This window comes from Boleophthalmus pectinirostris, unplaced genomic scaffold (genome assembly GCF_026225935.1).
Source record: "Boleophthalmus pectinirostris isolate CB_2022bp ecotype Guang Dong unplaced genomic scaffold, ASM2622593v1 HiC_scaffold_13, whole genome shotgun sequence".
NCBI classification, from domain to species: domain Eukaryota; kingdom Metazoa; phylum Chordata; class Actinopteri; order Gobiiformes; family Gobiidae; genus Boleophthalmus; species Boleophthalmus pectinirostris.
The window spans coordinates 11634452-11648822 of record NW_026571036.1 but is presented as its reverse complement, the minus strand read 5'-3'; the positions used below and the strand labels follow the sequence as shown (position 1 = coordinate 11648822).

General features: G+C 40.9%; 1 protein-coding gene across 3 annotated transcripts in view; it reads right to left on the bottom strand.

Moving 5' to 3' along the window:
• The window catches only part of LOC110173242 (regulator of G-protein signaling 6-like), a 178399-nt gene that overhangs the window by 18336 nt on the left and 145692 nt on the right, over positions 1 to 14371 (bottom strand). For all 3 annotated transcript variants that reach the window (XM_055149645.1, XM_055149646.1, XM_055149644.1), the window contains exons 7-14: positions 11969 to 12033; positions 11779 to 11855; positions 10762 to 10843; positions 10592 to 10666; positions 9949 to 10050; positions 9687 to 9748; positions 8506 to 8616; positions 2209 to 2334 (exon numbers count right to left, since the gene is read on the bottom strand). In XM_055149645.1, the coding sequence (XP_055005620.1) occupies positions 2209 to 2334; positions 8506 to 8616; positions 9687 to 9748; positions 9949 to 10050; positions 10592 to 10666; positions 10762 to 10843; positions 11779 to 11855; positions 11969 to 12033 (700 nt within the window). The remainder of the gene's footprint in view (positions 1 to 2208; positions 2335 to 8505; positions 8617 to 9686; positions 9749 to 9948; positions 10051 to 10591; positions 10667 to 10761; positions 10844 to 11778; positions 11856 to 11968; positions 12034 to 14371) is intronic.

Below are 14371 nucleotides of genomic sequence, written 5' to 3'. Positions count from 1 at the left end.
TTATCGCTGTTATTTCTGCTAGCTGGGGGGCACGCGACGATAAGCATCAAAGCTACGTCGCTATAGATAGAGCTTTGTAATATGAAGGTAACACTGAGGGCAGCTACATATGCTAGGCTCGTCTGTATTCAGCGCACGTAGCCAGGAACTACTTTCTTTTTATCTGATGCCCCACCATAGCGCATTTGTAAATACGTTGTACAATTTGGAGGGTGTAATTTTGGGGAGGTGCGCATTTATCGCGCGAAGAGAGAGATTTTTGGAAGTGAAAAGATGATTGGGGTGTCTCGCCTGCAGACATGTCTAAATCAGCTTTTTGGAACGTGTCTGCGCGCAAGATACAGCGAGATTATAAGTGCTTGGTTGATAAAAAGTGCAAAATTGTCATCCAGGTTTAAGACTCTTATCCCTACAACTGTACAACAACTCACCCTTATGTAACAGATAATACTCCCTACAACTGTACAACAAACTCACCCTTATGTAACAGATAATACTCCCTACAACTGTACAACAACTCACCCTTATGTAACAGATAATACTCCCTACAACTGTACAACAACTCACCTTATGTAACAGATAATACTCCCTACAACTGTACAACAACTCACCCTTATGTAACAGATAATACTCCCTACAACTGTACAACAACTCACCCTTATGTAACAGATAATACTCCCTACAACTGTACAACAACTCACCCTTATGTAACAGATAATACTCCCTACAACTGTACAACAACTCACCCTTATGTAACAGATAATACTCCCTACAAACTGTACAACAACTCACCCGTATGTAACAGATAATACTCCCTACAACTGTACAACAACTCACCCTTATGTAACAGATAATACTCCCTACAACTGTACAACAACTCACCCTTATGTAACAGATAATACTCCCTACAACTGTACAACAACTCACCCTTATGTAACAGATAATACTCCCTACAACTGTACAACAACTCACCCTTATGTAACAGATAATACTCCCTACAACTGTACAACAACTCACCCTTATGTAACAGATAATACTCCCTACAACTGTACAACAACTCACCCTTATGTAACAGATAATACTCCCTACAACTGTACAACAACTCACCCTTATATGTAACAGATAATACTCCCTACAACTGTACAACAACTCACCCTTATGTAACAGATAATACTCCCTACAACTGTACAACAAACTCACCCTTATGTAACAGATAATACTCCCTACAACTGTACAACAACTCACCTTATGTAACAGATAATACTCCCTACAACTGTACAACAACTCACCCTTATGTAACAGATAATACTCCCTACAACTGTACAACAACTCACCCTTATGTAACAGATAATACTCCCTACAACTGTACAACAACTCACCCTTATGTAACAGATAATTACTCCCTACAACTGTACAACAACTCACCCTTATGTAACAGATAATACTCCCTACAACTGTACAACAACTCACCCTTATGTAACAGATAATACTCCCTACAACTGTACAACAACTCACCCTTATGTAACAGATAATACTCCCTACAACTGTATCACTCAACAGAATGAATTTATCTGATTTTCTTTTTGCTCTTGCTGGCATTTGTTGGATGGTTGCTTTTTTGGTATCTGTGTTGATCATCTGGAATCTGTTATCTTTCTGGGATCAGTTCTGGTTCAGTTCTGGTCTCAGTCCTGGTCTGGTCCCGGTTTCAGTCTTGGTCTCAGTCCTGATCACCCAACAGTCTACGCGGGCACACCTCTGGACCCATTCCGACACTCAGTCCTGGTTCAGTCCTGGTTCAGTCCTGGTTCAGTCCTGGTTCAGTCCTGGTTCAGTCCTGGTTCAGTCCTGGTTCAGTCTGGCATTGCAGTGTCAAAAAAATAAATCAAAATCAAAAACGGGGAAAAAAAACGAATAAGTTTCCATTTTTTCATTTTAGTTTTGGAGACAAATAATGAAGAAAATAGCCATTTTTTCATTTTCTTATTTTTGTTTTTAACTTGAAAAATGAATGAAGGAATGACACACAAATTCTTACGTCTTGTCAGTTTTCATACGTCTCTGGATCGGCGCTCACAGTGTGTATTTTTTTTTTAGAGAACATGTCCTTAAGTCTCACCCCAGAAGTCATAGAGAAAATGCCTCTTCAATTTTAGATGTTATCCTCTCAGAAACCGCCCCATGATTTATTTACACCGAAGAGCTTACCGCAGATTCTCCGAGCTAAACTCCGACTCGAGGAAGCGCAGGAAGAGGTCTTGCCCCAGCGGGTCCTTGAGGGCCTCCTCCAGAGAAAAGCCCCACTTCTTCACTCTCTGCTGACTGGGCTCCTTACTGCCAAATAAAACACGCACGGTTAGGTAACATCCACACCAAATGAAATCAATATGTTAATTATAACGCGCCGGCAAGCACATGATTACATTTTCTGTTTAAAGGCGCTGTACCTGATTTTGACTGTCTGGTCCAAATTCTGAGCATCGTAATTATTCACCAAAATGAGTTCTTCTCCTTTTCACAACTCTTTTTTGCAATGACTATAAAAATAACAACAACTAGCATGCCAACGTCCCGATTATTGGACAAAAAAGTGCTTCCTGATTAGATTCAGACAGAACACCGAAGATTTATTTTGACCTCAAGAGCTGACAAATTTTGCTCAAATACATGGGGAAAAATCTGGTACAGGAAATTTGAAGAACAGTTTTGAAAAATTTAGGGTGACCAGATATTTTTACCCAGGACGGTCCCAGTTTTGAGTCCTGTGTCCCCTGTCCCAGCAGATTTATCCAAAACCAGTGATTTGTCCCAGTTTTATACAAGAAAATTCCCAGGTGTCCCTATTTTTGACAAATTCAGTCTAAACCAGCACTAAACCAGGACTACATCAGGACTAAACCAGGACTACATCAGGACTACATCAGGACTACATCAGGACTACACCAGGACTAAACCAGGACTACATCAGGACTACATCAGGACTACATCAGGACTAAACCAGGACTCCATCAGGACTAAACCAGGACTCCATCAGGACTACATCAGGACTAAACCAGGACTCCATCAGGACTAAACCAGGACTACATCAGGACTAAACCAGGACTACACCAGGACTACACCAGGACTACACCAGGACTACACCAGGACTACATCAGGACTAAACCAGGACTCCATCAGGACTAAACCAGGACTAAACCAGGACTAAACCAGGACTAAACCAGGACTACACCAGGACTACACCAGGACTACACCAGGACTACACCAGGACTACACTCGGACTCCAGGACTACACCAGGACTACACCAGGACTACATCAGGACTAAACCAGGACTACATCAGGACTAAACTAGGACTACATCAGGATTAAACCAGGACTACATCAGGACTACACCAGGACTACACCAGGACTACACCAGGACTAAACCAGGACTAAACCAGGACTATCACAATTTTTGACTAATCTGATCTCCGCCAACAGTGACAAGGAGCATAAATTGTCATTTGTTTTTGCCAAAATACAAAAAAACATGTTTGAAAATGACAACAAAGCAAAAAAAAAAAAAATGCAGCATCAGAAGTCCCTCAGATTATGACTGACAGGAAAATGCACAATGTTTCTCTCTCTTTTCACAGTTTTATTTATACCAAACATCCCAACCCGGGTGTGTGCCAGTTTTGAATTTTGAAAATCTGGTCACCCTAGAACAAATCTAAAAGTCAAATGTACCAATTATGAACAGGTTTGAGTGACATATAGATTTAATTCTGTCCCTGTTTCTACATCTTGTCACTGGTCTTGTTGTTGTCAGCCAGTCACAGCCTGTTACCTTTGCATCTTCAGCTAATGACAGGGTGACCAGACGTTCCTGTTTACCCGGGACAGTCCCAGTTTTGAGCCCTGTGTCCCCTGTCCCAGCAGATTTATACAAAACCAGTGAATTGTCCCAGTTTTATACAAGAAATGTCCCAGGTGTCCCTATTTTTGACTGATCTGATCCCTGCCAACAGTAATAAGGAGCATAAATTGTCATTTGTTTTGCCAAAATACAGAAAACAGGGTTCGAAAATGACAATAAAGCAAAAAATGCAGCGTCAGAAGTCCTTCAGATTATGACTGACATGAAAATGCACAATGTTACTCGCTCTTTTGACAATTTTATTTATACCAAACATCTCAACCCAGGTGTGTCCCAGTTTAGAATTTTGAAAATCTGGTCACCCTAGAAGAAATCTAAAAGTCAAATGTACCAATTATGAATAGGTTTGAGTGACATATAGATTTAATTTTGTCCCTGTTTCTATCTTTTGTCTATTGTCTTGTTTGTTGCAGCCTGCTCCCTTTGTATCTTAAGCTAATGAAGTCTAGTATAGTACAAGTAGAAAATTAACTAAATACTAAATAAAACTAACTAAATTGCCTTTATTAACGTTGTTTTATTTAGCATGTTTACTCATTTTTACCACTTTAGTACTTTTGAAGAAATTAGAAACATATTAATGTCATGAGTTGGTGCCCTCAAGGCACTTTCACGAAAACATTTCGTCTCTCAAATTGTCATCATTGCTTGCAAACTGCGAGCAAAAATGTTACATTTTTAACTTCAGCCCAATATCTATATATTGGGCTATTATTTCACATTCATAGATAATTTTAAAGGTGCATGATTGTAATATTTCTTGCAGTGGATCCACCATCTGATTGCCTTGTTTCCTCGTATTGTTTCTTTATATTTTTTATATTTTTTACTCTGTTATTGTAATATAATATTATATAAGTGTGTGTGTGTGTGTGTGATGAGTGAGCTACTGTGTTTCCACAAAAAACTTGCTTTGTTAGTTTGAGCAGGGTTATCTCTCCACAGATCTGACCTGTAACTGATGGTGTCCCATGTTTGCTCCCACAGAGAAAGTCAAACCTAATGCCACACTGTTGAACACTGAAGACAAACCAATAACATCTCCACGGAGACGAGCAGGCGGCTGACACTCCTCTAGAAAAGTTACACAGTAAGACTTTGTACATCAAGTGACAAAGTGTCAAAAAGTATTTCAAAAAGCCTGAATAATGCACGACGGAGGGCCTTAAAACAAGTGTAAAAAGTTATTTATAAACTGTCAAAAACTCCACCGACTCCATTCAAGGTTACAGCACATCACTCCGCAGAGAGTTACAGCTGTACATGCTCAGAATGTTGAATGTTGATCGCCGTACGCCAACGCTGACGTGAAATCCAATTGTCTGTGGCCCTGTGGGAAATATTAGCCTGAAATCCATCTATTAATCAGTTCATCGGAGTTATCAGGTTACATTAGCGTGGTGAGAATGTGTCGGCCAAAGCTAATTCTTCCATAAGTCACACGGAGGGAGGTGGGAGCTAATGCCATTGTCGACTCATAATTATTAGAACAAAGAGGATCAATACGGCGCTGCCCGAAATGAGACACGAGGCAACAACATCAAGAAGAGGTCAGGTATCAAGTGTGCAGGGATTTGAAGGTTTGCAGAGGGATTAAGCAGGATGCCCTTCCGTAAACACGTTATCCAGGACTGAGACTGACACAATAAGTACATTTTCTAGTCATTTGTCAAGTTAGTTTTTGACTTATTCAAAGCTAAACATATAAATGGATAACAATAAGTGCAATTTATATTTCAATATAGCTGTGATTAGGGCTCGATCGATATATCGGTTTGTCAATATTATCGGCTGATATGGGCACTTGGAGACATTGGCCTAAATCAGGGGTGTCAAACTCAAATTCACAGAGGGCCAAAGTTAAAAACTGGGACTAAGTCGTGGGCCAAACTAAATATTTATTGCAAAATTTCAGCAAGATCTGCATGTTTTCTCTTCTTTTGATATGTAATTTTAAACCTTTTCTTATTCAAATACATGTTTAATAATAGTTTTGCTTAAACATTGAATACAGAAAAAGCATAATATAACATAATAACAACATTTTAAATAAATAATGTCTCTATAGCCGGTGGGCCAGCTCCAATATATATTTGATATGATCTCGTGGGCCAAATATAATTATATCGTGGGCCAAATTTGGTCCTTGGGCCTGACTTTAACATGTCTGGACTAAATCTCGCTGATATGGGCCGATAGTCCACATGGGCATGTTATACCTCCTCATAAATCTTAGATTCTCTATATTATGTCAATTTAATCCAATTTAGAGACAGATGAATGTTCTAATATGTGGCGTCGCATCAATATTTATCAGTAGGAGTCATTTGTCTGTGTCTGTGATGCCGTACTGCCCCTGAATGCATCCCCAGAGTCACATCACTCACGTAGGCTTGTTTACACTCACAGCTGCTGTCAACATGCTGGATTATATTATATTTACAGATGATCTTTTTGAGTCAGGATTGAAAGGACTCTTATTAGTGAAGACTTGAGGTGTCTGTGTGAGCGCTGAGTGTTGCAAATGTGTCGGTTTTGAAGCTACTTTTGGTTCTTTCTCATTAGATGGCTGCTGTAGCTCCCACACATAAACAGGCTGTTTTCTCTGACATTGGCCGACAGTAAAGTGACTATAATAGAGGCTGTATACATGTTTTTGAACCTGCATTGATATGTAAATTAGCTGTGAATCAAAGTGCAAATGATCAGCATGTACGTATAATTAATTACAACAGCATTCGTGCATTTACCTTTCTTTCTTTACTGGATAGAATGTGATGCAAATAATGCCTTTAGGCCGATTTACGGTCTTTAAATATGACTGTAAAGAGGCAGAATAACAATAAATGTAGTTTAACAAACACAATTTAAAATTCAATAGAACCAGACCTAAGTTTTATAATTAACTGAAGACTTAAAGGTTGTATGGAGGATTTTTTTTTGTTTGTTTTTGTTTCAAGTTGTCAATGATAGCATTATAGAGATGCAGTAGCCTTGTAATTATGATGACCAAAAAAAAGAGAATAAAAATTCATCAACTCTGGACGTGGTGGGGCTAAACATTTGCCAATAGATAACGACACTGCCTCGTTATCTGTTAGCTGACAGGCTGTCAATCAATCTCCCTAAGTTTCTAGCGTAACTGACTTGCCTGCGCCGCCGGTACGTGGTTTACGTACGCCTGTCACGCAGACGCAAGCCGCACAGACGCTGTTTACTCCACCAACGCAACAGTTCTTAGCGGCTTTTTTTGACCTATATCTTCCTCGCAGTTAGCACAAAGTTTGTTGCAATGGCGACAAGAATCCAGGAGCAGTTAGCCGCAAAAGAAAGTCCGTTTTTGAGGTCGCTGAAAGAAGAAGACAAGGGGAAAAGCAGCGAAGCCAAACTAAGGTGATTCTTGTAGATTCATTCCAGCGATGGCGCAACTGAAGCAGACGCATTGGTCGCCAAATTACTCCTGGACAGGTCACTTCTGCTTATTATGAAAACGTACTTTATTTCCAAGAGCTAGACAAACGTTTTTCAGGACACGAAAGCGATATCCTATGTCTGAAAACGTAATTTTCAAGGCAAAGAAAGAGTCCGCTTGCTGCTGCGTGTTGTAGCTAGTTCATTCGCACGGAATCTCCGCGCAACCTTCTCTGCACCCCTTTCCTGTCCCCGCTGCCCGATCCGCTCTTTCCCCTGCTCCTCAGTTCTCCGGGCACGGAATCTCCGCGCACCGCTCCCCTCTCCTCTCTCTCCTCTCCCTCTCCCTCCCCTGCTCCGCTCTTCTCCCTGCTCCTCACTTCTCGTCCATGAACGAAATGTCCGCACACCCGCTCCCCCCGCTCCTCACTTCTCCACCTTGCCTAACCAACACTGTAGTTAGTTGTTTACAAGTCATGTGCAGCACCGGCTGTAAACAAACCTGTTTCTGGCGTAAAGAGGAGGCGGGAGGAGGCGTTTCTACGTAGGAGCTGTAGGGGAGGGGGGGTGGTTTCACGCATGCGCAACATTTGAAAAAGGACAAACAGTCGCTGGATTTCTCGTTCCTTGGAAAATCCTCTATACAACCTTCAAAGTGAATTTTTACATCACTAAATATATCGACTTTTATATCGGCTATTGGCACTTCCAGCTTCTGCTTTATCGATTTCATATCAGTCAAGCCCTAGTTGTGATATTAAAGCTACATTAGGTAACTTTTCTGTCCCGTTCCTGCTTGTCTCCATGGAGATGTTATTGCCAAGCCCATGGTATTTAAGCTATCTATTTCCATGGAAACAAGCAGCTGACAGCAGCATAAATTACAGGTCAGATCTGTGGAGATGTGACCACATTCAAAGTAAAAATGAATGTATGTTTTTTAATGTAATATAAATCCTGCAATTGAAATATCCAAGATAGAGAAGTTTAAGGCTGTGGACCAATACAGATAAAACAATAACATCTCCATGGAAACAGATCCCTCACCAGAAAAGTTACACATTGCTACACACTGAGCTTTGTAATGTAAAAAACAATACAACAATAATAAAAAAGTAACAACATTTTTGGCCCAACAGTAGTGTGTGTAGATGTGTGTGTGTGTGTGTGTGTTTACCTCGCCTCCAGGTCCCAGTAGGAGGGGTCATCACTGATCCAGGGGTTGGAGGGGTCAGGGGTCACGATGAAGGGGTCATACTCCAGGTACTGCTCTGAGTAGCTCATCAGACTACGGAGGAACAACAAAAATACAGTTAGGTTACACTCTGGAGTTGAGGTAAGTTCAATATTTTACTGTAAAAACTAAAACGCATACCAATAAAATCTGTCAGTTTGTATTGTTATTGTATTTTGTATCAAATTAGGGCTAAAAATAAATATCTGATTGCAATTTTTTTGACAAGATTTAGGATTTATATGTTAGTAATATGATTCTGTTCAAGGTTCACATTTCAAACAAGTCCAAAAGAATTGACAAAAAGACTGAAGTACGAACTGACAAACCAAAACAAGAATCACATGACAGGTCTAAACTACAGTGTTAGCAGTTTATATGCAGAATAACACTGAATATTTTGTTTGTGAAGGAAATTATAGTTCTTCAAAAACTGCAGTCTTTGCGGTTTGGTAATTATGTCCATTCAAATTGTGATTTTGATTCATCTCACTGAGTTAGGGGGGGATGGAGCGTGAGATTGACAGGCGGATCAGTGCAGGGATGGCAGTGATTCGGTCATTGTTTCAGAGCTTTGTGGTGAAGAGGGAGCTGAGCTGAAAGGCAAAGCTCTCGATTTAACGCTCAATCTACATTCCTCCCCTCACCTTTGGTCATGAGCCTTGGGTAATGACCGAAATGACAAGATCATGGATACAAGCGATCGAAAAGAGTTTCCTCCACAGGGTGGCTGGGCGCTCCCTTAGAGACAGGGTGAGGAGCTCAAGCCACACAGGAGGAGCTCGGAGTAGAGCTACTGCTCCTCCACGTCGAGAGGAGCAGCTGAGGTGACTCGGGCATCTGTTCCGAATGCCTCCTGGGCGCCTCTCGAGAGGTGTTCTGAGCTTGTCCCACGGAAGGAGGCCCCAGGCAAGACTCAGGACACGCTGGAGGGACTATGTCTCTCTCGGCTGGCCTGGGAATGCCTTGGGGTCCGGAGGAAGTGTCCGGAGGAAGTGTCCGGAGTGAAGGAAGTCTGGGAGTCCCTGCTTAGACTGCTGCCCCCGTGACCCAGCCCCGAATAAGCGGAAGAAAATGGATGGATGGATTCATCCCACAGCCCTGAATGAACTCATGTAGCCTACCTTTCGGCGACTTTGGACATCTTCATACAGTGTCGGTCAAGTTGTGTGTTGAGGAACTGAATCTGTAAAAGAGAGACAGTAGTGGACATGGTGGACTCTGCACTGGGAGAAGAGCTACACTTAGACATGGACTTAGTAAAGCTAAAATCAGGGCAAATGAATATTCTACACCTCAATATATCTCCAGCTGGGGTATATGAGGTCTAAATGAGTGCTTATAAGTGGATTTAGCACGTGTGCATGTGTGTGATATCAGCCTTACCTCCTTCTCCACGTCCTCCTTGGTCCCCTTGCGGCTCTGGTGGGAGGGTGTGTGGATCGGGCTCTGGGACTGGGGACCCTCTTCAGATAAACCGTACACAGACTGGAAATTTAAAAAGATACAAAAGATTTACACATTTTTATCATATCAGTATAAATGTTGCATAATTTAGAAAAAAAAAATACAGTTCCAGATGTATTACAAGGCCCCTGAGCCATTGTTTTTTGGCTTATGGGTTAAACGTAGCCCTCAGACCAGTTATTGTTGGCCTCAGGTTTAAAGTTGACCTGAATTACTGCCAACTGTACTTTTTAATGCAAAGATTTCTACTTTAATAACCCATTAGTGTGTCCTATTGGGGTTTTAAGCCTGAATAAAGATGTCAAAAGCTTTCAGAGGCAAGTTGATGCAGCTTATATTCAGGTGCATTCAATAGTTTGGAAATTACTTAGCTAGATAGACAGACAGATAAATAAATTAATATGTTGTATCAAAATAGAAATGATAGTGCCTAGCTTGGTCAACAGATAATTTGTATCATCTCAACATTTTTCTCAACATTTTTCTAGTAGACAGCACAATGATCCTTGAAAGCTCCCTTATTATTGTTACTAGATTGGACCAACACGCACTCATTACTCACCTTTTTGACTCTATGTGGATTCTTAAGTCTTCTGCACTTCCTGATGTCCATTTCTGTCGTGTTCACACAGCCAGGCTACAGTATAAATACACACAAAAAACATAATTATAATAAAACAAAGCGTAGGATAGTTTAGCCTTGGTCTTTCAGCTCAATTGCTCTTCTCTTACCACTGGTCTGTGCACGTCCCAGAAAGCTCTCTCTTGGCTGTCCAGGATTTTTCTCTCCGTTTTGTCCTTCTTGCGGTCGATCCTGTACATTACACAGGTTATATACACACAGCACAACACAGCCTTGTCCATTTACTTCAGTCACTTTTTAAAGAAATTGTACCTCTCCAGGTTTTGGACTGCATACTTTTACTCCAACTTGAGTTAGATCTATGATTTATTTATAATAATTTAGGTTTACTTGGAGATTCACTGTGTTAGGAAATAAATACCGTATTTTCCGCACTTTTAGGTGCTCTGGATTATAAGACGCACTGTCATTGAATGGTCTATTTTCAAACTTTTTTCACAAATAAACTGCACCAGACATTAAATGAAACACAACAGTTGGATGGGTCATTCGGACTTTGTTTGGCGCGTTCACAGTGACTCTGGGCTTTGTTCATTTGTGGTGTGTAGGGAGGGTGCTGTCTGGGACCGCCTGATTGTTTGGTGTGTTCGCAGTGACTCAGTTGTTCAGTCGTGTCTAGAAGTGGCACATAGCACTTGCTTTTTCGGTTCGTTCCTCCATTCCGTTCCTTGTCCGCGTGGAGTGATGAGTGTGGCTGTAGGTGTTTCTCCCTGTGCGGTCGCTGTCTGCTCCATGTGTGTTTGCGTGCGCTGCAGGTGGTGTGGCTTTATAGTTTACTGAAGTCGTGCTGGGACACCTGAGTGGATTCGTGTATAGGGCGCTCTGGATTGTGGGGCGCGCAGTCATTTTTTGATGGGTTGGAGGCTTAAGGGAGCGTCTAATAGCCCGGAAAATACGGTATATACGTTCGGGTAACGATAATTGCTCATGGAGAGGAGCCCCAAGAAGTATAATTTTAGTTTTTAAAAAAAGTTCACCACCATACAACAATGAAATGAGCTTCTCCAGCACTTTGCTCCCAAAACCCTATCACTGTATTCTTCCAACTATCTCCTCATAAATCAGACTCTTCTCTCTTCACTGTGCAGCTGGAGCTCAGGACTTACTTGACCTGAGCCTCCGCCTGCATGTAGATGAACTCCCACTTTCTGGCAAACGCTCTCTGCAGTCGAGCCAGGTTCTCCTGAGACAAAAACACGTTTCATAAGTTTACATAAGATCTCCTCACAGTGCACAGTGACATTTAGAGCTCATCTCCAGGTGAGAGCTGAGCAGAGGAGAAAAAGCAGGGCTCACCGCCTCGTAGTCGGCCAGCTCCAGTCTGGTCTTGTTCTGCATGGTGCGCTTACACAGGTAGATGGCTGAAGGACACAAAGGAGAGAAGAGAGATTTAAGTGCACTTGGAAAATATCCACTAATCCTGAAATATACTACTTTATATATGAGCAAAGCTGTTGTGGAGTGTATATATATTTGCTAAGTCCAGATCTCTCAGTGTTTTTGTGGTCAGCTGTCCATGTGAAACAAAGGAGCTCATTGGTCACCCATCATTTTGAACAAAATTAAATTCCTCACACCTCAGATGAACAGAGTTTTGTGCTTTGCTCAATGATTCTGCAGAAATCAGCCATGATTTTCAGTACCCTGTGATATTTTCTTTTTTTTTGTCCATCTGAACTCAAGAACTCACATTATTCACAGTACTGAAGAAGTGAGTGTATATTCTAGATTCCAGGCAATGTTAATGTAGTAGATGTAGAAAATGCACAGGATGAAGGTGTATAAGTCTAACATCTTCATAATAAAAATATAATTACAGAATAAAATTAGTTATCAGAGAAAAAGATCACATTATATCTGTAATTTGTAACTAGTAATAAAGTCATCTTTGAAATGAAAACACAAGTGGCTTTTACGGCCGCTCTCCCTCTTCAGTCATAATTTAAAAGTTGTTCATTTTATGGAGTTTTACAAACAAACAAAATGCAAAATACTGGCACCAATTTTGCTCTAATGGGAGCACTGACTCTGATGCAGTGTTGCCTAATATGACCAAAAGTGGAAACTATTTGAAACTATTTAAATAAATACACTCTCTTCCCCTTCCTTCCTATTATTTCCGCCCCATGTTCATCACAGTAACAGCATGTAAATGACTGCTTAGATATCCCCTGGTACTATGTTGGTGCAGGAGTGTTAGAATAAATTCCACAGGAGGTGGCACTAATGTTATCAGACAAACGCGCACTTTCACACAGTAATTGCTTGAGGATGTGAGCAGTGCTTTGATTAGCCTGCACGCCTCTACAAGATAAAACGGAGAGATATTTTTACTTGAGCTGTTGAAGTTGTTGCACACAGTAGTAATGGTACTGCAAGCACTTGTATTACTATATTACTAAGGCTACGTTCAGACTGCAGGGCTTAATGCTCAATTCTGATTTTTTTGTGAAATCCGATGTTTTTGCGAGGTCGTTCACATTTCCAATTTAATGCGACTTGTATGTGATCTCCATTGTGAACATTAAACGGCCCAAAATTGTCCCGCATGATGCGCACTGGAGGACATGATTTTCCTCTCGTACCGGAGCCAGAACATGAACAACTTACTTGTTTAAAGGAGGAGATTGAGAAGGAGAAGGACGAGGTTTTTGGCCGTGGTGTTTTGTGGGGCAGCGGCAGCGACGTCCGTTGAAAGGAACGTGTGGATGTGGAGATGTAGCCAAGAGTGGTGAGTGGCGATGTGGTTCACTTCAGTGACACGGAGTTCATTAACAATTTTTGCCTACTTCAGCGCAGAATAGTGATGTTTGTGGCTTGTTGATAACGTGTAGGTCGGATGAATGCGCTTTGGCCGTTCAGACTGAAGTCGCATGTCAAAAGATCAGATATGTATCAGTTTTAGGAGCACATATCCAAGTGGCCTGGGTCACATTTGAAAAAATCGGATCTGTGTCGTTCAGACTGTCATTAAAAGATCAGATACAGGTCACATAGGGGCCAAAAAATTGGATTTGGGTCACTTCAGGCTGCAGTCTGTACGTAGCCTTAGATATACTATATTATTGTACTATATCTTTGTAGTGTCAGTACTAGAGCCACAACAGTAGTAGTATTAGTAACTGAAGGTAGTAAAGTGACAGTATGCAAGATCTGGGTTTGAAAATTTCATAAACTTAAATGTGTCCACAGATATGAGACAGACATGTTCAAATCTAATGTACCTTTTACTAATAACAATTCTAATGCTCGTTTGTCCTTAATTACAAAAACAATGGACATGATTTGCAAATTTCTTCGTTATAATTTGATGTTTTGGCTGTCAGGGCTGTTATCCAATTGGAAGGACTGAGTCTCATCTCATTTCTCATTTGTGTTGCCAGTTTCAATTCTGAAATCCAGTTAATTAAACCTAAAATCCCTCTCTCTGCTCTGTTTGGTCACTCCCTAAAGTTTGGAAGTTTAATCTAAAGTCTATTCATAAACTGAGAAATAGAAAAACTTGTATGTGTCCTTTATCTGCAGGTTACAGCTCTGGCAACACAGGTTCAGGTGTGATTACAGTTCTTTTTTAAGTCAGTAAGAGGCTACATACTGTTCCTTTAAAAGCACTTTTATTTCTACTTGAGCAATAATCTTTAGAACTAAGTCTATTTTAGAGTGATGACATAATCTTGACCCTTTCTATCTGTACAAAGT